The following is a 23361-nucleotide window of genomic DNA, read 5'->3' on the forward strand; positions in this document are numbered from 1 at the left end:
ACTTCTCCCTGACGAGCTAGCTTTCTACATGCAGGGAGGTGTTCCCCCTTATCATGATTTAGCCTGGGCGTGTAATAAAACATCGCCCATCCCCCGTAAGACCATTCCCACTTCTCCTCCAAGGGGGGCACAGTCACCTCGGGCTTTTCAAGAGCCAACGCAAACTGGGATAATTGTGGGCGAAGCTGATTTTTTTCCGGGTTGCTCTTCAAAGAGGACGAGCGAGTAGCACCTCCCCGCGCCCAGACCGGGCGCCCCTTCCCGCTCCAAGCCTCCAGGGAGGATGGAAGGCCACGGAGAGGACACTCTTTCCCACCCTCCCTTGGCCTCCCCCTCACCTACTTCCACTGACAGCTGCAAAAGGCGACGCCTCCGGGACGCGGCGGCGAAGATGTGCGTGTGCGTGAGGGGCGGGGGAAGCGTAGGAGAGGAGCCAACCAATACGCGTGGTGCGCCTGCGCGGCGACGTCCCTCTGCTCGCCGCCGCCTCACACACGCCATTCCGGAAGTAAGGACGGAAGCCGACGCGGGACCGGCCCTGTTTTGTTGTGTGTTTCGCCTTTTCCTTCAACACGCGTTTGGATGGGAAGGAGAGGCTAGGCTCCCCATCGCGGCGGCGCCGAATCTTGAGGCCTCTGTTGGACAGCCATGGAGGACGATGCTCCGGTGATCTATGGGCTGGAGTTCCAGGTAAGAAGGAGCGGGAAGCACCTGCTGTTTGTTCCTCGCAGGGGCGGTAAATGAAGCACCGGCGCACGGGTTGTTTGAGGGAACGTGTGGACGGCGCGCATCCTTAAAGAAGCGTGCTCGAAGCTTTCGCAGGCTTGGCAAAACCAGTCCAACCAGCTAAACCACTTGACTGCCCGCAATAAGAAAACGGAACCACGCCTTCCAAATAAATAAGCGCCATGGGTATTGAGGAGTAACTGTGAAGGGCATAGGAGCCAACTCCTACATCTCCGAGATCCTTTTGGCCTCCCCCACCCAATAAAATAGGGATACGGGTGGCGCTGTTAATATTTTAATGTTGTATTTTAATCTTGTTTTTAAGTTGTATTCATTCAACTTGTTTTTATTATTGCTTGTTAGCCGCCCTGAACCCGGCCTTGGCTGGGGAGGGCGGGGTATAAATAAAATTTATTATTATTATTATTATTATTAAACCATAGAGTCTAGGACTTGCCGATCAGAAGGTCAGCAGTTCGAATCCCCGCAACAGGGTGAGCTCCCGTTGCTCGGTCCCTGCTCCTGCCCACCTAGCAGTTCGAAAGCACGTCAAAGTGCAAGTAGATAAATAGGTACTGCTCCTGTGGAAAGGTAAATGGTGTTTCCGTGCGCTGCTCTGGTTCGCCAGAAGCGGCTTAGTCATGCTGGCCACATGACCCGGAAGCTGTACGCCGGCTCCCTCGGCCAGTAAAGCGAGATGAGCGCCGCAACCCCAGAGTCGGTCACGACTGGACCTAATGGTCAGGGGTCCCTTTACCTTTACCCAATAAAATACCTGAGGAGGCCACTCCCCCCAAGGTTGATGGTCATTGCCATTCAAATGGTGTCCATGCACGGCAATTTGTGATAAATCATGTGGGGCAGGGCTTACCTTCCCTCCCCACAATATCTTGTTTCAAGTTGGCACCCCTGGTGAAGGGGTGTTGGTGTGCACCAATCTTGCACAGCTTTCCCCAACCTGGGGCCCTTTCATGAATTATGGACTGCAGTTCTCATGATCTCTGGCCATTGGCTGTGCTGACTGGAGATGGTGGGAATTATAGGCCAGAATATCTGGAGGGTGCCAGGTTGTGGGTGGGAAGCTGAGATTCTGCCTGTTTCTGGTTGATTCTGCTTGAACTTCTCAGCTCGAGAGTGAATTCAGTTCTACAACTTTTGCCTTTCAACTTGGTGAAGCTAATTTGGAGTGTGCTGTCAATGTTGCAGGGGAGAGGCGGTGATGGTGTCAGTGTTCTTTTTCTCATTTGGTGCTTTTCAGAATGTATGGTATACAAATATGGTATACAAATAGATCACACTTAGGAAAATAGGGTGTTTTCAAGAAGATATATTCCATTTCTTGAATGTTCACATTTGATTAAATGGGTGCCATACTGTTATAAAATGATTTGAAATTGTTTTGTACTGGGTTAGGGAACTGGATCCGGCCAGCATGCTGGTTCTTGGGTTCCCCCAATCCTGGTGAACCACTTTGACAGGTGGGCAGGCCTTTGCCCACCTGTCAATTACTTAATGTCACTGTGCTATTAGTATTGACTTTGTAGGATGACAAGCCACACCGCAAAATAAAATCCAACACATGTTAGCTGTTAGGTGGTGACTTCAGGCCTGCTTTCTGCAGGGATTGGCTCCACAATTTGAGTTTTCTGCACTTGATCCAGCAGCAGGCTTGCTCTCATCCCCAGCCAGCTGATTCAGGATAGCAAACTTCCCTTCCAGCACACCATATGTAGAGAACTTTCAATCTCCTGATTGTGCATTGGCAACTTTTAGTTTACTTGTCCCAGAACTCATGTCAGGTGATGCTGGGTGTGGGCAAATGGAAGTGGCTTTGAAAAAACAGCTGTGTGGACCAAATTGAGAACTGTGCTAGACCTAATTAGGGTTGTGGGCTTGAGGTTCCCCACTCCTGGTTTAATGCGCTTCCTTTAAAACATGGGTGCAGCACCTACACATGGAAGAACCAGATAAAGCTCATTGAGGTCCTGTTCTTTGCTCTCCCCCACTGGTGGTTGTGTACATGCAGAGCATGATAGGACATTGAGACAATGGAGGGGAGGTCTGTGTTGACCTGAATTCTCCTCCTCTCCATATCACACAAGTTACTGTAGGTTAGATTACTGTAATGTATTCTGCATGGGACTGCTTTTGAAGACTATTTGGAAACCACAGTTAGCTTAGACTTCAGTTGCAAGGTATCTGATGGGATTTGTACATGGCACTAACCTTGGTTTAGCATTATAAGGGCAAGCATGTACAAACCTTGAGCCTCTTCCTTCTCCTTTGATATGGGAGGAAGGAAGAGATGAGAAAAATGAAATATGAGCCCTACTAGATCAAGTCAGTAACCAATCTACTCCAGCCTCCTGTTCTTATAGCGGTCAATCAGATGTGCTTGGGAAGTCCAAAAGCAGGACTTGAACACAAGAACGCTCTACCATTCTGTTGCTTTTAGCAACTGGAACTTCCTGTTTCTCCTTTTGGTTAACCATAGTTAAGGATTCAGTTAATTTAGTCTTGGCTTGTTTTGGTAGACCTTAGTTAAAACTAACCACAGTTTGCCAGCGTGCAGACTTTCCTGCATTTAGTCAAAAAGGGAAGAGTAAGCTACCAAACTCCACCTAGTAGCCATGTTGGGTTGGGAGATTGCAGTGCCCGGGGCGTTTTCTTATAATGGCATAGTATAGCAGTGCATGTAAATGAGACCACTGGGACTGTGTGCCAGAGTCACATCGTAAATGTGCCATCTCTATTTTATGCATGCATGCAGTGCTATCAGTAAAACTCTGTTTCAAATTTAAACTATTGTAAATATTTAACAGGTGGTCAAGTCTGTTTAGCTGCCAAATTTAAGTTATTCAGTAGGTGCCTATTTTTTAATTAACTATTTTAAGCACGAAACAAATCTCGACGTGAAAATGTACAGGTGAGGTGTCTTGAATTTTAAAAAAAATTGCTTGCAGTTCTACGGTAAGTGGGTTGTATTCAACTAAGTTTTATTCATAGTAGGCCCATTGAAATACATAAACTTCAGTTAGTCCTGACCATTTAAATTTAAAAGTTAGTGGAATAAAACTGTATGGAATCTGGAAATCTTGGGTTTGATTAATCATGCTTAGTTCCCATTGTAATCAGTAGAATTTGTTAGTCATAACTAACTTTTTATATTTATTTCAGTGGAACCTTGGTTTAAGTAACTTAGTTTGGACCCAATCCATTATGTTTTGCTGTAAAACCTATGAAAATATTAAATTACACAGATGCAACACATTGTTCACCATATGAGGGTTGTTTCTTGTGCAGGAAATAAGTTTAAAATATAAAGTAAAAGATTATATTTTCAGTTACTAAGTCTACAGCTTTCCCCAGTTGCTGTTTCTACAAAAAATTTCTACCTTGAACATTTGTGCAGTTGCTCTTGCATTCTGTGCATCTTTTTCATGGATGAGATGGTTCTCTAAAATTAATTTTGGAAATGTGTCTAACACTAGAAGCATGGCAATTTTACTCATGAGCCTATCACACTTCTATACCAAGCATGCTTTTGGGAAGTTTGGAGAAAATAAATCTATGTAACAAAGAACTTGCATTTAAAAAAAAAAAGTCAAAATACAGATGGACTAAATGTCAAAAACACCGTTCTTGGTAACTGATGTCCTGCATGTTCCAAGATACTAAAATGTGTTTGATATTATTGTATTTTTATCCTCCCCCCCCCCTTAGGCACGAGCTTTAACACCCCAGACCGCAGAAACAGATGCAATACGGTTTCTGGTTGGAACTCAGTCTCTTAAATATGATAATCAGGTAAACTTGTATGAAAGATGTATTAAAATAGAATCGGAAATGTTTTAAAAGTCTTCAGTGGGATAATGATTTTTGCTTGCCAAATTGAAGTTTTAAATGTAGTGCTGTTTTAAAAAATATTGGATGTGATCTTGAACGGTATTTGGTTGTAAAGTTCTGTGTTAAGAATTGAGCTGGGGATGGTGAGGAAAATCCTAATCATTCTAATGTTAAATAATGGTTAAAGGAGGGTCTTTGAGGCTACAGAATGCTTATATAGTTAGTTGGACTCTGTAATCTGCACCTAGGAACAAGCCCCACTGAACTCAATGTGGCTTTTTTCTGAGTAGACCTGTGCTGTAAAAAGCATTCTGATGGAACTTAATTTCTCTGCAGTGAGAAATGACGAATGGAAGAACGTGGTTCATTGATGAACCTGCACAACAGTTTAAAACTTTATGCTTGGTTTCTGAGTCTCAGCCAAGCCTGTTCAGAATCAATCATGAAATAAAACAAGCAAGTTGCTGGAACTGTTTGTTTGCCACCTTTCTAATATGATAAACATGTCTAAAAAGGAAAAACAAGAACTTAGTGAAGCTATATAGTTATTTGAACAGTTTACCTTGGGGCACGTCTGTTGGTACAAGGCTGGAAAATATGTTTTGGGAGGCAACAGAAACACTCCCTTCCTCTTCTCCCACTGCATGCCCTCTGAAATCTGTTGAGGGAGGGTCCCCCAACCCTTTGGATCAGATTTGGGGAGGGCACAGGGTGCCAAGCATGGGGAAGGAAGGGAATTCCTTTTGCCCTAATGCAAATATTTAGTTCCATACTGCCCAATATGCTTCTTTTTTGTGACGGTGGGAAAATCAGACCTGTTCACTAAGATATATTGGTATATCTTCTCTCTTATAATTAGTAAATGTTGTTGGAGACGTGGGACTCTGGCTTTTCCCCATGACAGCTTCTCCCAGAATACCCCATAACAGGTTGTAGATGCCATTATGCAAAGTAATTTCATGGTGTAATTTCACCTGCTCCATTCCATGACAGGGGAGTGCCTTGATGGCGTGTTGTGGGATGAGTGCTATTATACATAGTAGGGAAGAACTTGAGATGGGGATGCCATTTTTGGTAGGATCACGTCTTGGATTATATGTACCGTATTTTTCGCTCCATAAGATTCACCTAGTTTTGAAAGGGGGAAAGCCCTGTTTTTTTAAGGATCAGCTCAAAGTTGTGCAGCTTCTTTTGCAAAGGGGAGAAGCCCCTTTTTTTGAGGATCAGCTCAAAGTTGTTGAGCTTACTTTGCAAAGGGAAAAAAATCCTGTTTTTATGGGGTTCAACTCACAGTTCTGCAGCTTCTTTAGGAAAGGAAAGGGAGCTGTTTCTACAGTTTCCAGACAGATAATCTAATCAGACAGTCACATGTTGCCCGGGAAACAAACAGCCTCCGTCTGCAGAACATTCAACAATGGAGGCCTGGGCAAGGGGGTGGGGCCAGAAAGGGAGCCAGCGATCGACCACATATTTGCTCCATAAGACGCACAGACATCTCCCCTTACTTTTTAGGAGGAAAAAAGTGTGTCTTATGGAGCGAAAAATACGGTAGTTCCTTCCCTGCAGCTGATGCCTAAACGTACAGTTTCCTGTAGCAGCAGATACAAGTGTTTTGAAAATACTCCAAGCCATTAAAACTTTTGCAGAAGGAAAATATTGATAGCACTCAAGCAGCCTGATTGTATCTGGGTAATAATTCTACTATTGACTCCAAACGCTGTTTGAGCCTGCTTCTCCTTGCTCCCCACTGCCCCTGTCCTTTCCATTTTATGTCTTACCAGCATTGATAATTGAGGTGCAGGGCACTTTCTCTGAGTGCTAATGAGTTGATAGGGTTAATGGCCTTTAGCAGCGCTTGAAGCCATCAACTCCTCAGTCAGTCATTAATCCCTAAGAAGTGTCAGGAGCCTCTGTTGTTACTGCTTAATTTAGCAGCGCTGGTTTCTACCTAGGTCAGGTAATGGCCATTCTTCCAACACTTTCCGGCATATGGTAGCTTGACATCCAAGTTGCACTAACTAGGCTTCCACTCCTGGGCAGAGGTGTATTGTGAATGGAATCCCTGAAAGGAATTGCATTGTCATAAAGCATTGGGGGGCGGATGTGATTTTTCAGTTGCATTTAGTTCATTTACATTAAGCCAACACAAGCAAGTATGGAGCCTGATACAGGATTTGGGTGTGAAAATGCAGAGACAGGGCAGGCAAAGTGATCTCTACTGCATCTTCTACTTTAAGGTTGTTCACTGAGTACATGTAAGAAAAAAGCACTTAAAGGGGTATTTTTTTAAAAAATGAAGAATAAGAATTGAAAATATAATCATGTTTCTATCCTTGGGATACCAGATTGGTTTATTTTTTGTCTTAATGCGTTTTGTTGTGTAAAAATGTCTTCTACAGAGGAACGTTTACAATACACGAGGAGGCTCTTATTTGCCTGAATAAGCTGCATTTCTCAAACATCCCCTCTGCGACCCATCCCCTCTGCAGGGAGGTGGGACCAATTCGGATGGTCCGCCCCCGCCACTTAATGGATCCAAATGGTTTCCAGAGAGTGGTAGGGGATGCTTTATCCCATGTTGATGGCCTTTCAGCTGATTCCCTGGTGGCCCGCTGGAATGTGGAGTTAACCAGGGCTATTGACTGTTTGGCTCCGAAGCGCCCTCTCCGATTGCATGGAGCCCAGACAGCCCCGTGGTTTTCCACGGATCTGAGGGCAATGAAACAATCGTTGAGACGGCTAGAGCGCCGGTGGCGGATAACTCATTCCGAATCTGACCGGACACAGGTTAGAGCTCAACGTCGAGCCTACCAAGTGGCGATAGCGACGGCGAAGAAGAATTTCTTCACCGCCTCTATTGCATCTGCAGAAAATAGCAGCAGGAGACTTTTTCAGGTGGTTCACAATTTAGCGGAACCACCTGCAACATCGGGGCCCAGTACGGGCCACATGTTCTCCTGCAATGATTTTGCAAAGTTTTTTGCAGATAAAATCGATCAGATTCGGGAAGAAGTTGACTCCACCGTGGGAGCAGGGCCGGGGCGGGAGAGTGCTAGAGTTCTGTCTAGTCAAGTTGAGTGGGATCAATTCCAATCTGTTACCTCCGAGGATGTGGACAGGCTGCTTGGACGAGTGAAACCAACCACCTGTCTCCTGGATCCTTGCCCATCCTGGCTTATAAAAGCTAGCCGGGAAGGACTGGGCGATGGGCTTCGTGGGGTGGTGAATGCTTCCCTCCGTGAGGGAGCCTTCCCAGACCCGCTGAAAGAGGCGGTTATTAAACCGCTTCTTAAAAAACCATCTTTAGATGCGGCCACGATGGCCAACTATCGCCCAGTCTCAAATCTTCCATTCTTGGGCAAGGCGATTGAGCGAGCGGTTGCCGAACAACTCCAGGCACGCCTGGAAGAAACGGACCATTTGGATCCCTTCCAGTCGGGATTCAGGCCTCATCATGGGACTGAAACTGCCTTGGTCGCACTGGTTGATGATCTCCGGCGGGCTAGGGACAAAGGTGAGAGCTGTTTCCTAGTTCTGCTGGATCTCTCAGCGGCGTTTGATACCATCGACCATAACATCCTTCTGGACCGTCTTGAGGGGCTGGGAGCTGGGGGCACTGTCATACAGTGGTTCCGCTCCTTCCTCCTGGGCCGTGTTCAGAAAGTGGTGGTGGGGGATGAGTGTTCAGACCCCTGGGCTCTCACTTGTGGGGTGCCTCAGGGTTCTGTCCTCTCCCCCATGCTTTTCAACATTTACATGCAGCCGCTGGGAGAGATCATCAGGAGGTTTGGGCTGGGTGTTCATCAGTATGCGGATGATACCCAGCTCTACCTCTCTTTTAAATCAGAACCAGTGAGGGCGGTGAAGGTCCTGTGTGAGTGTCTGGAGGCGGTTGGAGGATGGATGGCGGCTAACAGATTGAGGTTGAATCCTGACAAGACAGAAGTACTGTTTTTGGGGGACAGGAGGCGGGCAGGTGTGGAGGATTCCCTGGTCCTGAATGGGGTAACTGTGCCCCTGAAGGACCAGGTGCGCAGCCTGGGAGTCATTTTGGACTCACAGCTGTCCATGGAGGCACAGGTCAAATCTGTGTCCAGGGCAGCTGTTTACCAGCTCCATCTGGTACGTAGGCTGAGACCCTATCTGCCTGCGGACTGTCTCGCCAGAGTGGTGCATGCTCTGGTTATCTCCCGCTTGGACTACTGCAATGCACTCTATGTGGGGCTACCTTTGAAGGTGACTCGGAAACTACAACTAATCCAGAATGCAGCAGCTAGACTGGTGACTGGGGGCGGCCGCCAAGACCATATAACACCGGTCTTGAAAGACCTACATTGGCTCCCAGTACGTTTCCGAGCACAATTCAAAGTGTTGGTGCTGACCTTTAAAGCCCTAAACGGCCTCGGTCCAGTATACCTGAAGGAGCGTCTCCACCCCCATCATTCTGCCCGGACGCTGAGGTCCAGCGCCGAGGGCCTTCTGGCGGTTCCCTCATTGCGAGAAGCAAAGCTACAGGGAACCAGGCAGAGGGCCTTCTCGGTAGTGGCGCCCGCCCTGTGGAACGCCCTTCCAGCAGATGTCAAAGAGATAAACAACTACCTGACATTCAGAAGACATCTTAAGGCAGCCCTGTTCAGGGAAGTTTTTAACGTGTGATATTTTACTGTATTTTTGGTTTTTATGGAAGCCTCCCAGAGTGGCTGGGGAGGCCCAGCCAGATGGGCGGGGTATAAATAATAAATTATTATTATTATTATTATTATTATTATTATTATTATTATTATTATTATTATTAACTTTTGAAACTGAGCTACCTCTTTTTCTACTTTACCTGTTAGCCTTCTCCAACACACCTATGCTTCTAACTAAATTCAAACAAATATATTGTCAGAACAGGATGTCAAAAGCAGGTAGAATTAATAGAAGGACAGCTATAGGGTTGGGGAACCTTTAAAGGCCTGAGGGACACGTTATCTTCTGGGCAACCTTCCGGAGGCCACATACCATGGTTGGCAGGGTCAGAGGCAAAAGTGAGCGGTTTTTACACACACTTGCCCACGCTCTCCTCCATCCAGATCAAGTAAGAGACGTTAGGGTCCAAGAACACATTCCAGCCAGGCAAAAATACTTTGGCTACAAAGTAGGGTCAGTGAGGGCCATGAATGGGAAGTGTTCCAGAGGCCATCTAGAGAGGCTCAGCGCCTGAGTTTCCTTGCTCCTGTTCTAAGCCACAAAGAGAAACATCAAAATAAAGCATCAGGTTTCCTGCAAAACCAGTGTGGAATTGTAGGACTTAGAGGTCAATCCCTGCATATCTGATGGGGGGCACTTGAGACATTAGCCCCATCTGGTTCTCCAGACAACCACAACTCTTCCCTGAATCTCATCTTTATCTCTACATGTTTGCATTTCTTTTTTTTGGGTAGCTTGCTGGAGGAGGAGCATCAGTCTCTCTTGTCTGAGTGCAGGAGTTTGTTTAAAGCAGGGTTAGATGGTTTGGTGCCCTCCATATGTTGTTCAACTCCCAACTCCCAGAAATGACTAGCAATGTTTCCTACCCCTGTAGCAAAACAAAAGACCAAATGATTGATTGAACAATAAAATGATTGTTGAATTTTGGTCCATGCTTCCAAAGCTATTGTGAGTGCTTGGAGAAAACATATCCTAGGATATAGGATGTCTGACTGCCCTTCTTCCCACAGAATGTTTCTGATATACCCGAGAGAGCTGTGTTGCAACATCTTGTCTGGTTTTGCCTTTTAATGCTTTCCACGTCTCCAAGCCAAAAGAGTTAGGAAAATAATAATATTAATAATGATAAAATCCTATGGAACCGGTGACATGCTATATTTAATAACACTTGTCCTCGGGGCCTGATGTGGTTCTGAATGATGATCACGCCAGTGAGAAGGAAGCTGCTATGCCTGACTTTGAGGGACCTGAGATAGGGCAGAAGGCACTTCTGGTTTATGTGCTGCATGACCCTCTTTATATGGTTAGTAGGGGCATATAATACATGTTGGTAGAGCAAATTGAATTTTGATTTGTAGCTCACCTTTAGGGAATCAATTTCACTGCCAAGGAGACTACTTCATAATTTCAACATGAGGCTTCCTGTTTTTAGAGGAGGCTGCGAGAGCATATAGATGAAGCAGCCAGCCAGCTTGGTGCAATCTGCTCTGCTCTATTTTCAGCAAAGATTTTGTTAAAATTGTGCTCTGTTCAGGCTAAACACTAAAAGGGCTTTTTTGTATTGTAGGCATCCAGCTTAGGCAGACATTGTGCAACAAGCTAGATAGAACATCTGTCTCTGGATGCTCTTCTGGCTTCCAGCTTGCTTTAGTCTCAGAATGGCTTTCTTATTATGTTAGCAAATGGGAGAGGGAAATGAGTTAAAGGGGTTTATCTCAGGACAATTGATTGCAGAAACGAATCCCTTGTGGTCTCTCCAGAGAAGCAAGCAATTGTTAAAGCGTTTCAAAGCATTCTCTGTGTTGACAGGGTATTGGCCTGAAAAATATTCCACCACCACCCTTTTCTATTTTGCCCATGCCTTGTACTTGCATAGCATTTCCATTTAAGGCAGATGTGGCCCTCCAGATTCTGTAAGGACCATAACTCCCAATATCCCGGACCTCAGGCTATTCTGGCTACTGATGATGGGGGTTGCAAACCAGTGGCATCCTCAGGCTAGCCATGCTCAATATACACAGGAACAAAGGATGCTGCCACACTGAGTTGAACCATTAGTCCATCTAGTTCAATATTGTCTGCATACTGACTAGCTGCTGCTTTTCAGGGTTTCCGACTAGGACTCCTCAGAGTGCTACCTGGGGATGCTGGGGATTGAACTTGGGACATTCTGCAAATGCTCTGCTATGGAGCTATGACTCTTCTCCTTATTTAAGATACAGGTGGCAATATTTCGTGTGGGGGTTCTGTTCCTGGCCCCCTTGTGTCTTGGCCAAGCATGTATAAGCGCCCCCCTTCCGCCCTCGTTCTGCCCTCTTCCAGGTCCAAAAGGACCAATGCATCAGTGATCACACATCAATTGGATGTGCCTAAAATGGTCACTGCCTGTAAACAACAACAGAGCAAGCTGATGGGATAAAATCCTGATCCCTGCTAAAGTGAAGAACTTAGACATCCTAAGTACAGTGGTACCTCTGGATACGAACGGGATCCGTTCCGGAGCCCCGTTCGCATCTAGAAGCAAATGTAACTAGCGACGGCACGTCTGCGCGTGCACGCGTCGCTTTTTGCTGTTTCTGCGCATGCGCGTGACTCATTTTGAGCGTCTGCGCAAGCGGCAAACCCGGAAGTAACGCGCTCCATTACTTCCGGGTTGCTGCGGAGCGCAACTCGAACGTGCTCAACCCGAAGCGCATTCAACCCGAGGTATGACTGTACATGTGAACGATTAGATAACTGTAAGATGTTGGGAGAAAGTTCTCTCACATGCACTAATGCATCAGCACTGTTAGGTCAGCTTTCCTACAACATTTCTTGTGTAGTACCCAGCAGACAGAAGGAGTGACTTGGGGGGGGGGATTGCATGCAACAGCTCTCAGGTTTCGTAATCACGGTCTTCCAGTTAAGACTGGGATGGGGGGCCCTGTGAACCTTCAGATATTGTTGGAGTATGACTTCCATTATCCCTGACCTTGCTGGCTGGGGTTGATAGGAGCAAGAATCCAACAACATTTGGAAGGCTACAGGTTAAGGGGTCTCAAGTTGGAAAGGTTGGGCAAGGTGTTTGAGCACTGCCATCAGTCATACCAAACAATACTGGCATGTTAGTGTAACTTAGTTTGGTAGTCTACCTTTGGGGGCCAATGGGTGCCTTCTGAATTTTGAGTAGGTGCCATGGGCACCAGCCACAAAAGTTGCTGTGAGGGTGTGGCAGTACCCAAGATGGCTGCTACGTCTAAAAATGCCAGAAGAGAGGCACCTACAATAAAACATGGACAGAAGCTCATAGCACCTCTCCTCTGTTCAAAAGAGAAAGGAGGTTGGGTTCCCAGGCCTGTTATCCAATGAAAGGTGGGCATGTGTTGAAGGGTACATTTTCAGTTTAGGAGAAGCTGAGCCAGTGGAAACAGGATCTAAGCAAGAAGGTATTGGCTAGAATACTAGTGCCCACAGGCACTGCATTGGCAACCCCTGACTTATCTTCCCAGTACCAACGTTCAGTAGTAAAAGGCTACATGAGGACTTTGTAGTGATGCTATATGACTCCTCCCCTCTTGTCTAGCATGAAAAGCTATTAGTTGCATTTGTTAAAATTCTGCTGTAAGATCAAGTACTAAATATATCAGATACTGCCCATTGCCATCTTATGGACTCTTCTATATGGAGTCTTATCATAGTCTATGTTACTTGAATAAGAGTTTGTATGTTTTAATGAGTGGGGATTTAGTGACTAAATCAAGCTGCATTTTGTATGTCCTTATAGAGACTCTAATTACTGGTCTCCTTTATTACCTGTTGCAGCTGTAGACATAGCATGGAAGATCAGGGGCTTCTCAATCAGCATTTTCACCGATAGTTGTTTTCAGTGACTCCTGTGCATCCATTTTTATTAAATGAAACTGATAGTATGTTTCACACAGTTGTAATGTATGCTTCAGGCCCCTCTGAAAAAAATATATGCATGAAGTCTTAACGGTTCTTGTCTTGCATTTGTAGATTCACATCATAGATTTTGATGATGAAAATAACATTATAAACAAAAATGTTCTTCTGCATCAAGTTGGTGAAATTTGGCACATAAGTGCCAGTCCAGCTGACAAAGGTGTGCTTGCAACCTGCTACAGTAAAAGTAAGTGCAATTTGAAGGCTTTCATTTTCTCTCCTTTTCTTCTGTAAGAAGCTTATCTGAGGGGTGTATATATGGTATCGAAACGCACATGATCTCTTCTAGTGGGCATTCATGTTGGTTTGATGGATTACATTCTAGCTGCCAATTTTTTAATTGATAAATGAACTTAGTGGCTCTCTGATCACTTAACTTTTGGCACACATGTCTGATGCATGGGAGGGGCTCCAAGCAGTGTTCAAAATTAGCAAGGTGCCAGGTGCATTTTGCACCTGCCTATTAACCACTTGGGACGCGGGTGGTGCTGTGGGTAAAAGCCTCAGCGCCTAGGACTTGCCGATCTAAAGGTCGGCGGTTTGAATTCCTGCAGTGGGGTGCGCTCCCGTCGCTCGGTCCCAGCGCCTGCCAACCTAGCAGTTTGAAAGCACCCCCGGGTGCAAGTAGATAAATAGGGACCGCTTACTAGCGGGAAGGTAAATGGCCTTCCGTGTGCTGTGCTGGCTCGCCAGATGCAGCTTGTCACGCTGGCCACGTGACCCGGAAGTGTCTGCGGACAGCGCTGGCTCCCGGCCTCTAGAGTGAGATGAGCGCACAACCCTAGAGTCTGTCAAGACTGGCCCGTACGGGCAGGGGTACCTTTACCTATTAACCACTTGTGACCAAGTGAAGATGCCTGGTCTTGACAATTTTCACACAGTAATACCACATCCCTGTAAAATTCTATCAGTTATATTTTATCTGCACAATCAGAATGAATTTCAGGATCCGAAATGCTTTTTCTGTGCCGCCTTAGCAGGATTGGTGAACAACGTTCTAGTTAATTGTTGTAGTTTGTCTTACCCCACCCTCATATTCTTACGTTATGAATGGTCCATGTCACCATTAAGAAAAAGAGGTAGGGATTGGCCAATATATATGTGGACAGTCCCTGGGTCAAGTGACTTTTCTTCTTTAAGTTCTCAAAGTTCTTAACCAAGCTCAAGGTTGTCATCTGTAGTAGCCAGATGTTTAACTGAGTGACAATTGCAGTCAGTCCATCATTTGAAAAATAAGACTTTAGAGCCGTCTTGCCCAAAATGGCAACTAGAGATTCTGTTTTGGCGACTGCAACCCTGGTTTAAGGAGCCATTTGGCACCTAGCTTATATATCTGAGTTTCTAACAATGGTTCCAAGAGAGAGAAGTCAATTGCCAAGTTAGATGAGATACCTTTTAAAAATGCTAAAGTGTCTTGGAAAGATATACTGTGCTGCGCTTTGTAAAGATGGCTGAAATATTTAATAAACTTATTAATTGTAAAACCCCAAACAGCGGTGATGCAGTCTCTTCTGTGGTGGACACAGAGTAAGGAAGAAAAATGTACCTTCAGGTGGGTAAAGTGGCTGTAGTGAGGCAAGCTTTCAGGTTATATACAACAAAGAAAAACATCTGCACAATGGTGAGTGAGCAGCAATGGGTATATCATGAGAAGACCCTTTTCCATGTCCCCTGCTGCCCTGGGCTGCTAGATCATTATATCTGAATTGCTATAAATCTTCTCACTTTGAGAAGGTGAAAAGGCAAAAAGGATAGTAGATCATCCTGGTACCAGAGTAGCTGGCAAAATTAGAACAATGAAGAGCTGACAAAGCACTGAGCAGAGATGAAATACAACCAGTGCACACCCTGCAATACTTAATTTTCACAGGTTTTGTTAAAGACTTGGGAACTCTGAGAATGCTAGACCTGGGGGCAAACTGCAAATCTGTAACCTTAGTCTCTTCTGTTTTGGGGGGAATGTAACTGTAGTAAGACCTTTACAGACTGTTCTGTAACTTCACATCTAATGCTGCTGATGTCTTGGGCTAGGATACAATTCTGCGTCAAAATTGCAATGTGTATATAACCATTATTACGACTGCTGTGTTGTGGAAATGTATGCATGTCTATATGTCTAGTTTCACCGTGGAACGGTCTGCACAGACCAGGGAATGGGGTATAAGTTATGCTGAGCACTGCTTTCAATTTCACATGTGTTCACAAAGAAGTCAATTCTGTCCTATTTCTGAAAGAATCTTCCTTTTTCCCCACATACATCTGTATGGCAATATCTATTTAAACTTGTTTTTTTTTTATCTCTACACATTTTATAAATATTCTTTACCTGTATATATTTTTTGAGGCGAGCACGGTCACAAAATGCAGAGAAGTGCAAAATCCAAAGGATAATTAGGTTCCAATCTGCACATTAGTCCATTAGGCGCAGATCAGGTCAGTTCACATTGGAGTTCATGGAAATTGAATTCCTCAAGCATCCCTAATCCCGCTTGCCTTTGCTACCATCTGCTTGCTTGCTTTTTTCCCACTCCGTTCTGCTGAACTCTCCCTGCCATCACCGGTATGACTTCAGGCACATGGAAATTCAAGCAGAAAGGCATGGCAGTTGCTGCAAATCAGCAGGCAAGGAGTTGCCATGGCGTGTTAAGGGGTGTGTGTGTGTGTGTGTGTGTGTGAATGACAGAATCAGGGGATTTCAGAAACTTCTGCTTTATAACCTATCTTAGTCCTACTGAATTGTCACTCACCTCAGAATCCTTTTATAGGCTATAGATGGAGATGAAAAAATCCAGAAGCATGTATTTGCAAACCCATTTTGCCCTTTCAGCAGTTTTAAATAAGAACATTGTGTTGAGCATTCCTTTAGAATATACTGATAATGTGAAAATGAGACGAGTCTGTTCATAATTATAATATATTTATGCAGATTGTCGAGCTAAGCGAGGTCTCTGTTTTAACTTTGCCATTGGGTAATCCATTTGAAAGGGTTGCTTTGGGGGTATTTTTTTGGAATGCAATAACTTTATTGAACTTTGAGATCAGAATGGCAAGTTGGAGAGATTCAAATCGCCATCCCCACATCTACTTTCAAGGAAGAAAAAGGAAGGTGTAAAACACCATTAGATACAGTACTAGAAGTGAGCCATCTCCCCACCCAGTGGATATTTCATCCCTGCTGTTGGTACTTTCATTCTGTGTACTCTGCTATGCTTTCAGACATCATGGAAACTTGTAGGGAGGTGAAAGGTCACAGGCCTTGCCAAGTGTTCAATTGCAGGAGATGTTTTCCAGAGATCTCTATACGCATAATTGGTGGGAAAGAGAGTTCATCTGCTTCAAGAGCGGAGGACTCTGGTGGAGAAAGCAGGGGTGGAAGTGGCAAATTTTCAGTAACTGACAGTAACTGGGGTGAGGGGCAGTATGCATTGCTAGGATGCAGGTGGTAGAAGCTGAGGAAGAAAAATGAAATATCTGCTCAAACACATCTTAAAAATATGTAGTTGGCCAACATGGCATAAGAAATTTGGAGCTAATTTTTGGAGCATTAATTTTTGTCCTTTAAGATGACCATTGTTGAATCCCAGATGGGTTTAGGATTTCATTGGTGGAGCATTGGGAGGCTGGCTGCTGCTGGCCATGATTTTGGTTCAAGATAAGTTCTCAGCTCACTGCTGTTGGTCTTCTGTTGATTATTTGGATCCATACAATTCTTTGGATGTTCTTGAACATCTCTAGAATATTCCTCTTCATTTTCAACATTCCTCTACCTGGAGGTGCTGCTGTTTCCCTGTAGTAAGTAATGAAGGGGCTCAGCAACACTGAAGAAAACATTCCACAGATAATACCGTACTGATCTACCCAAGCCGTGTTGAGCATATTAGATATTATGAGGAATGGCTTCCAGAAATCGGAACTGATTGTTGGAGATGAATTGTGAAAAAGGGCACATTTTACGTATCTTCTGTTATTGCAAGATTTTGGCCTCGTGGGCAGAGGGGGTTAAATATGTAAACTAGTCTGAAACTATTTGTGTCTTTAAAAAAAAAAGTCATCTTCATAGCATTGCTGTCTGCTGTGCGTTTCTCTCCACATAGGTGAAAAAGGACCCTGTAAAAGGTGATGGGAAAAATCTTGGCCTGAGAGACCCTGCCAGGCAGAGTAGACCAGGCTTTCCCTATTTGGTGCTCGCCAGATGTTGCAATATGGCTGAGGGTGAGGGGGGTGGAGCTCAACAACATCTGGAAAGTACCAGGTTAGGGAAGGCTGGAGTAAAGCTAGATGGATGGATGATCTGAGATCTAGTAGTAATATAGCTTCCTGTGCTCCTACTGAAGTTGAAATTCTTTTGCTGGAAACATTTTGATTTTCAAAAAAAAAGAAAAAAAGAAAAGAAAAAAAGATTTATATTTTCTGAACGTGGGAGAACCATTTTAAGAACACACTTACACTGGAATCGTAGCAAGCTTTTATACTACTCAATTTAACTTTTCTAGAACATTTTCTATTTTCTGAGAATTGAAGGGTTCCTTGCTGCTCTTAGTAGCCCAAATATTTAAAAAAAGTCCAAATGAGAGAAGCAAGATTATTGTTATAACATGCAACTGAAATGAATATTACTTTTATGATGAATTTAAATGTAATGGATAAGTAAACAGGGCTATGTAGTCTGCTTCTTACATGATCCAGGATGCCACGTGTTCTGAGAACAGACATCACAGCAGTTTGGTGAGACTAAGAAGTAGCATTCTGACAAATAACCCAATGCAAATGCCAAACGTCAGCTCTGAGCAGCTTTGAAAAGAAGCAATTTTGCACTTGATATGTCTGCAAAATTATGGAAAGGGGAGTTGTGTTCAGTCATTGCCTCTTCTAGATTCCAGTTTATGGTTTTCCACCTAAAATGAAAACATTTGTGGACTGCACTGAATACGTTGCTCGGGCTTGCATAACTTACTCCTAATAAACACATTTTCTTACAACTGCAGAATTAAAAGCTTGACTCTATTGGTGTGCTGTTGAAAGATTTGATAGCACACAGCCTGGTTTTTTTTATTTTATTTTCCAGGGTGGGAGAAGGGGAGGCAGGGAAATCACTTGATTCCTAAGAGGCATAAATAGCACAATAAAGTCACTTCTAAAACAAATCAGTTATATGCCAAGATACTGTCACTTTTATAACTAGGACAGTTTCATAAGGTCTGACACTGGTAGCTGTAGAGATGCCGATTTATCACATCAGTGTGACAGCTGTAGGAAATTAAATCTGGTCCCCCCCCTTTTTTCACCTCTTACTTTTGTGGGAAATCCTTGGAGGGCACAGAGACTGGCATCGCCACCTGCCCTCTCCTTCAGGGTGAAAGCCTTTGTCCCTGAGAGAGATCAGCTGGCACAATAGATATGTAACTTGTACCTCTCTGCTCCAGCATCACTGGATCAATGTGCAATATAGCAGAATTAATAATACTGTAGGGATCTCACATTTGCATTACCTGACTTTATTGGAAGGGGGGAGGAAGGAGAAGGAGAGATGTGCCGTCTCGCATTTCATGAAGGCTTCAGCATATACATTCTGTAGCTTTAATATTGTAGGGGGAGAAAGAGGGGAGGGTGGGAGAAGAGAGAGAGAGAGAGCGTGCTCACAGCTTCATCTTACTTGGATTTAAAAGAGCGGTTTCCTAATGCTTTATGGAAATGCGGTGGGAAAGAGGACAGTGTCATTCCTTGACACTGATGAGGGTGGTTTGGGGGTCGTGAGTGAGGGTTCAGTTTGATTAAATGAAGGCTTATCTACAGTGGAGCTGCAGAGCATGCTTGTTCATACAAGTCAAGGTTCATTCGCTCGAAAAGCTGGGGAGGGTGCAGGCGAAAGATGATTCAAAGGCATCTGTCATAAATATTTCAAATCTGTGCCTGCGATAATAGCTCCGTGCATAGTTCTTCCCATGTAAAAAGTGAAGAGTTGACTAGAAAGCACTCTTGCGGCAATATGGGTGGGTTTTGTGTGTGTGTGTGTGTGTGAGAGAGAGAGAGAGAGAGAGGAGGAGAGGGAAGAGAGAAAGAAAAGGGGTGGAGGAGAGACAGAGAGTCTCATTACACAATAGTCTGTCTTGATGTAATGGTGGAAAGAACCGGCAGAGGGCAAAGTCTCATAATTGTAGGTGATGGTCTCTTTGTCTGCTTTTGCCCTGCCGTTAAGAGGATTTTGAAGATGTGATGATAAATAACCTGTTTTGAGGGCTTGGGGTATGCCGCTTTCCCCTGTCAAAAATCATCATTCAACACATCCTGTCTGTTCAGAGCTTCGGCATTTTCTGAGAGAGCACATTTTAGCGTTGCTTTTAAAAAAACAAAAATTCTACACAGAAAGGCAGTTTCACATATAGCGGTTTCTCTTCTTTCTTTTGCTGGAGAGAAGGGGGAAGGGAATTCCTGTGCTTATCAATGAATTGTGGTCTTTTTTTAAACAAACAATTAAACGGACAAACAAACTACAAATACTGTAATGCAGTCCTTGCCAGCTAATGATCGCCTGTTGACAATAACATTTTGTGATGGAAGATCAGACATTGGTATCTGTTTGGTAGACTGCATTGCGAGGGCTGCAGCAGCAAAAAAACCAACAAAACAAAAACCACTCAGTAAAGCAGAAAAATAGCAAAAAAATAATAATAAAACATTTTCTATTTTCTGAAAATTGAAGGGTTTCTTGCTGCTCTTAGTAGCCCAGATATTTAAAAAAAGTCCAAATGAGAGAAGCAAGATGATTGTTATAACATGCAACTGAAATGAATATTACTTTTATGATGAATTTAAATGTAATGGATAAGTAAACTGGGCTATGTAGTCTGCTTCTTACATGATCCAGGATGCCACGTGTTCTGAGAATGTAGAAGTGTGGGGAATGGCATCCCACTGGTCCTGCTCCATCATCAGCTTGTCCAGCAGAAGGGGAGGACAGGCTTTGTATTCACGCCACTGTATGTACAATCAGAAACACTGGTTGCAGCAGGGTTGCTAAGTGAGAGTGCAGACTCTGGGTATGTACAGCTCATTCTCACTTTCTGTGGAAGGCATGGAGATTGGGAGCAGGCCAGCAAATGCATGGGAGGCTGAACTCAGTCTCTATCCTGTTTTTTTGCCATAGGTTGATGGAATGCATAGATGGAACATGAGCAGGGCTATAATTATTATTTATTATTTTTTAAAGGAAATTACAATTTTGAAGCTACCTAGTTTATTTGCACTAATTCATTTTATGAAACAATGCGTCTTTGGAAACAGGAAGTTTTCTGCAGAAAAATAATAGCAGTGGGGGCGGGGAGTGGAATTGGGAGCTTTTCCAGACCACATCCATGGCTGCTCATTGCTCTCAGACTCTGGAACCTCCCCTTCCCAGGAAACCTGTTTAGCTCTGTAGCTACCTGGTTAGTAGTGTATTTTAAAGGTATTGTTTTCAGGGGGTCTTTGGATCATGATGAATAGAGTTTGCCCTTACACAGAAAAGTTATGAATATAAATCTCTTTCAGTGTGCTGTTTCTATTTATAGAGTGATTTTAGCATGGTGGCTTTGTGGTAAGAATTCACCTCTACACCACCTTGTTCATTATCCAGGTGAGGAACAAACACCTTTTGAATAAACCACAGAACCAGGGAAACTATTTCCATGTCCAGCATCCAGAATCTAGGGACCTAGCATTTATTATAGCTATTGCAATAGGACAGAGCTCACTCAATTCAATACAGTGGTACCTTGGGTTACAGACGCTTCAGGTTACAGACGCTTCAGGTTACAGACTCCTCTAACCCAAAAATAGTACCTCGGGTTAAGAACTTTACCTCAGGATGAGAAGAGAAATTGTGCAGCGGCAGCAGCGGGAGGCCCCATTAGCTAAAGTGGTACCTCAGGTTAAGAACAGTTTCAGGTTAAGAATGGACCTCCAGAACGAATTAAATTCTTAACCCAAGGTACCACTGTATACCAGTTGAGGAGGTCTGCCCCATGGCACTTCAGAACAAAAGCTTATATTATAGTTCAAACACAGCAAGCAAAGAGTCATAAAACATCTTTACATATGTCAGGAAGTAAAGCACACATGGCTCCATACTGGTATTTTTGCCCCCGCATCACCTTGGAGTGGCCCCGATGGGCCTAGACCATTTGACCATTTTAGGTCTTGGATGTCCAGCATTACCCTGGCAACCTAGCCTTCACTGACGGAAGAGCATCGTAAAATCCTCTTCCTGGGTCTTGGATAGTTTCAGGAATAGTTTAAATATCCTGCCATTTGTACCACTTTCAGGGGTAGATAAGGGGAGATGGAATGCAGTGTAGGAGGGGGGAAGAACACACAGAACCCAAACCTAATGCATTCTAAAAGGTTAAATACAATTAAAGTTGAAACATTGTCAAAATAATAAAAATATAAACCTGGGGTCTCTAATTCTTATCAGTCCCCCTTTGATAATAACCTTTTCAAGGATTATGATAACCCCTTATCAAAATTTTCAATCTGATCCATTCAAAGACATAAAGCACGTGGGGAAACCTTCATGCCTACTTTTGAATAATTTGTTACAACTTCAGCAATCACAATACTCAGCAATAGCTTTTTAGTGATACGCCAAACCTACATACGGATTTTCATTTTCCTATGGGTATTCTCAATACACCAAACATACAAATGATATCATGCAAACAATTCAAATGATCATATAATACAAAATACCAATTCTATATCTAGCTATTCATGAAAATCTCTTGGTCTTGAAAAACTTCTTGTTGCTTCCACAAATACCTTCAATCTCCTGGAGCTTCAATTTAAAGTTGTAGTCCAGAAAAAGTCTTTACAAGTCACCTTATTCCAGATCCCCTTTGCCCGCCACCCCACAAGCCCTGGTTTGATGCAGGTGAAAAGAAATGGCTGTTGCTACTTTGCTGTCATCTGGGAGGCTATAAACTGGCAATAAACACATTATTCCAAGTGATTCCTTGGCAGATTTCTTCTATTCACCAGGAGGGTTGAGGTGCATCTTCTGGACCACCTAAGTTTGCAGAGAAAGCAAAATTTGCTTCTGGGCCTGAAAACATAGTTAGCATGGGAAGGGGTTAAAAATGACAAACGGGGGAAGGGTTTTTCCAAAACAATGATCTTTTTTGCATGTGAGAGCTATAAACCGTACAAAGTTTTAAAGTTAGAAAATTTATTCTTTCCAGTTTATTTATAACTGTTATTGTTATCTGCTTAATTTCCTTTACCTACTTGGCTGTGGGAGGAAAGAGCAAGAAAATCTTATTGTTCATTCAAATGCAATAGAAAACATTTTGCTATAAGGAGCGGTAAGAGTTTTCAGAGACCTCCATTACCTGTTCATTTCTACAAAAAGCAAATTATTATGGAAGGGGGAAAAAACCCTGTTACAGTTATGGGCAGTTATTTTTACATCAGGATAACTTATTTCCAACGTGGGTTTATTCATACAAATTTTAGCAGTGACAGGTTTATTAGAAACAAAGTTAATTACTTATTCTCAAGAATTAATCCAAACCATGTGGGTTGAAAAAAATTAGAATGGAAAATTAATACATCCCCCCCCCAAAAAAGAAACATTAACTCTCCCTTCCTCAGTTGATACACATGTTCTTTACATGTACAAGGTTGAACCAACTTCCAGGCTTTCTGCCATATAAACACAAGAGTTCTAAAGTTCTAAAGTTGGGCTCTCAAGTAAATTGACCATTATTCAAGCACATAATTTAATGAATTCTTTACTGTTTTCTTTTTAACTAGATCAGTCACACTTAACTGTCTAAACTTTAACCATGAACACACTTCTCTCAAACTTTTGCTTCGTACCGCATACACTGGCAAGGGGACTTGAGAAGTCTTGGAGCTGCATGTTACACAATAAGTTCACCAACACTACATTGAGATAAAGTTTATTTCCAATCATATTTAAAACGCTCTGTTACTGATTTCCTTTCCACATCAACATAATCCACTTGAAGCACTCATTGAAAATTACAACCTGTTCCTCTTGCACAAACATCCCTTCTCCACATCCCTGTTGCCTTCACACACAGACATTTCCTAACAGAACCAATCAAGAGATCCCTGGTTCTTTAGTGAAACAGATAGCTTTCCTTCTTCTGTCTG

At 43.6% G+C, this 23361-nt stretch overlaps 2 protein-coding genes across 11 annotated transcripts in view; one reads left to right on the plus strand and one right to left on the minus strand.

Moving 5' to 3' along the window:
- TRAPPC12 (trafficking protein particle complex subunit 12) overlaps nucleotides 1-442 on the minus strand; it is a 53174-nt gene extending 52732 nt beyond the window's left edge. For 2 of the 6 annotated variants that reach the window (XM_053380748.1, XM_053380752.1), the window contains exon 1: nucleotides 138-332. The gene's annotated coding sequence lies outside the window, so the exon portion shown is untranslated. The other 4 variants (XM_053380753.1, XM_053380750.1, XM_053380754.1 and 1 more) reach the window with 4 other exon arrangements.
- A 55-nt stretch (nucleotides 443-497) lies between these two features.
- Nucleotides 498-23361, plus strand: part of EIPR1 (EARP complex and GARP complex interacting protein 1) — a 65377-nt gene continuing 42513 nt past the window's right edge. The window contains exons 1-3 of one of the 5 annotated variants that reach the window (XM_053380757.1): nucleotides 498-690; nucleotides 4450-4533; nucleotides 13261-13393. In XM_053380757.1, the coding sequence (XP_053236732.1) occupies nucleotides 649-690; nucleotides 4450-4533; nucleotides 13261-13393 (259 nt within the window). In that variant the 5' untranslated portion in view covers nucleotides 498-648. Of the gene's footprint in view, nucleotides 691-4447; nucleotides 4534-13260; nucleotides 13394-23361 lie in introns of those variants that run through there. The other 4 variants (XR_008329377.1, XM_053380756.1, XM_053380758.1 and 1 more) reach the window with 4 other exon arrangements.

Source organism: Podarcis raffonei, chromosome 3 (genome assembly GCF_027172205.1).
Source record: "Podarcis raffonei isolate rPodRaf1 chromosome 3, rPodRaf1.pri, whole genome shotgun sequence".
NCBI classification, from domain to species: Eukaryota; Metazoa; Chordata; class Lepidosauria; order Squamata; family Lacertidae; genus Podarcis; species Podarcis raffonei.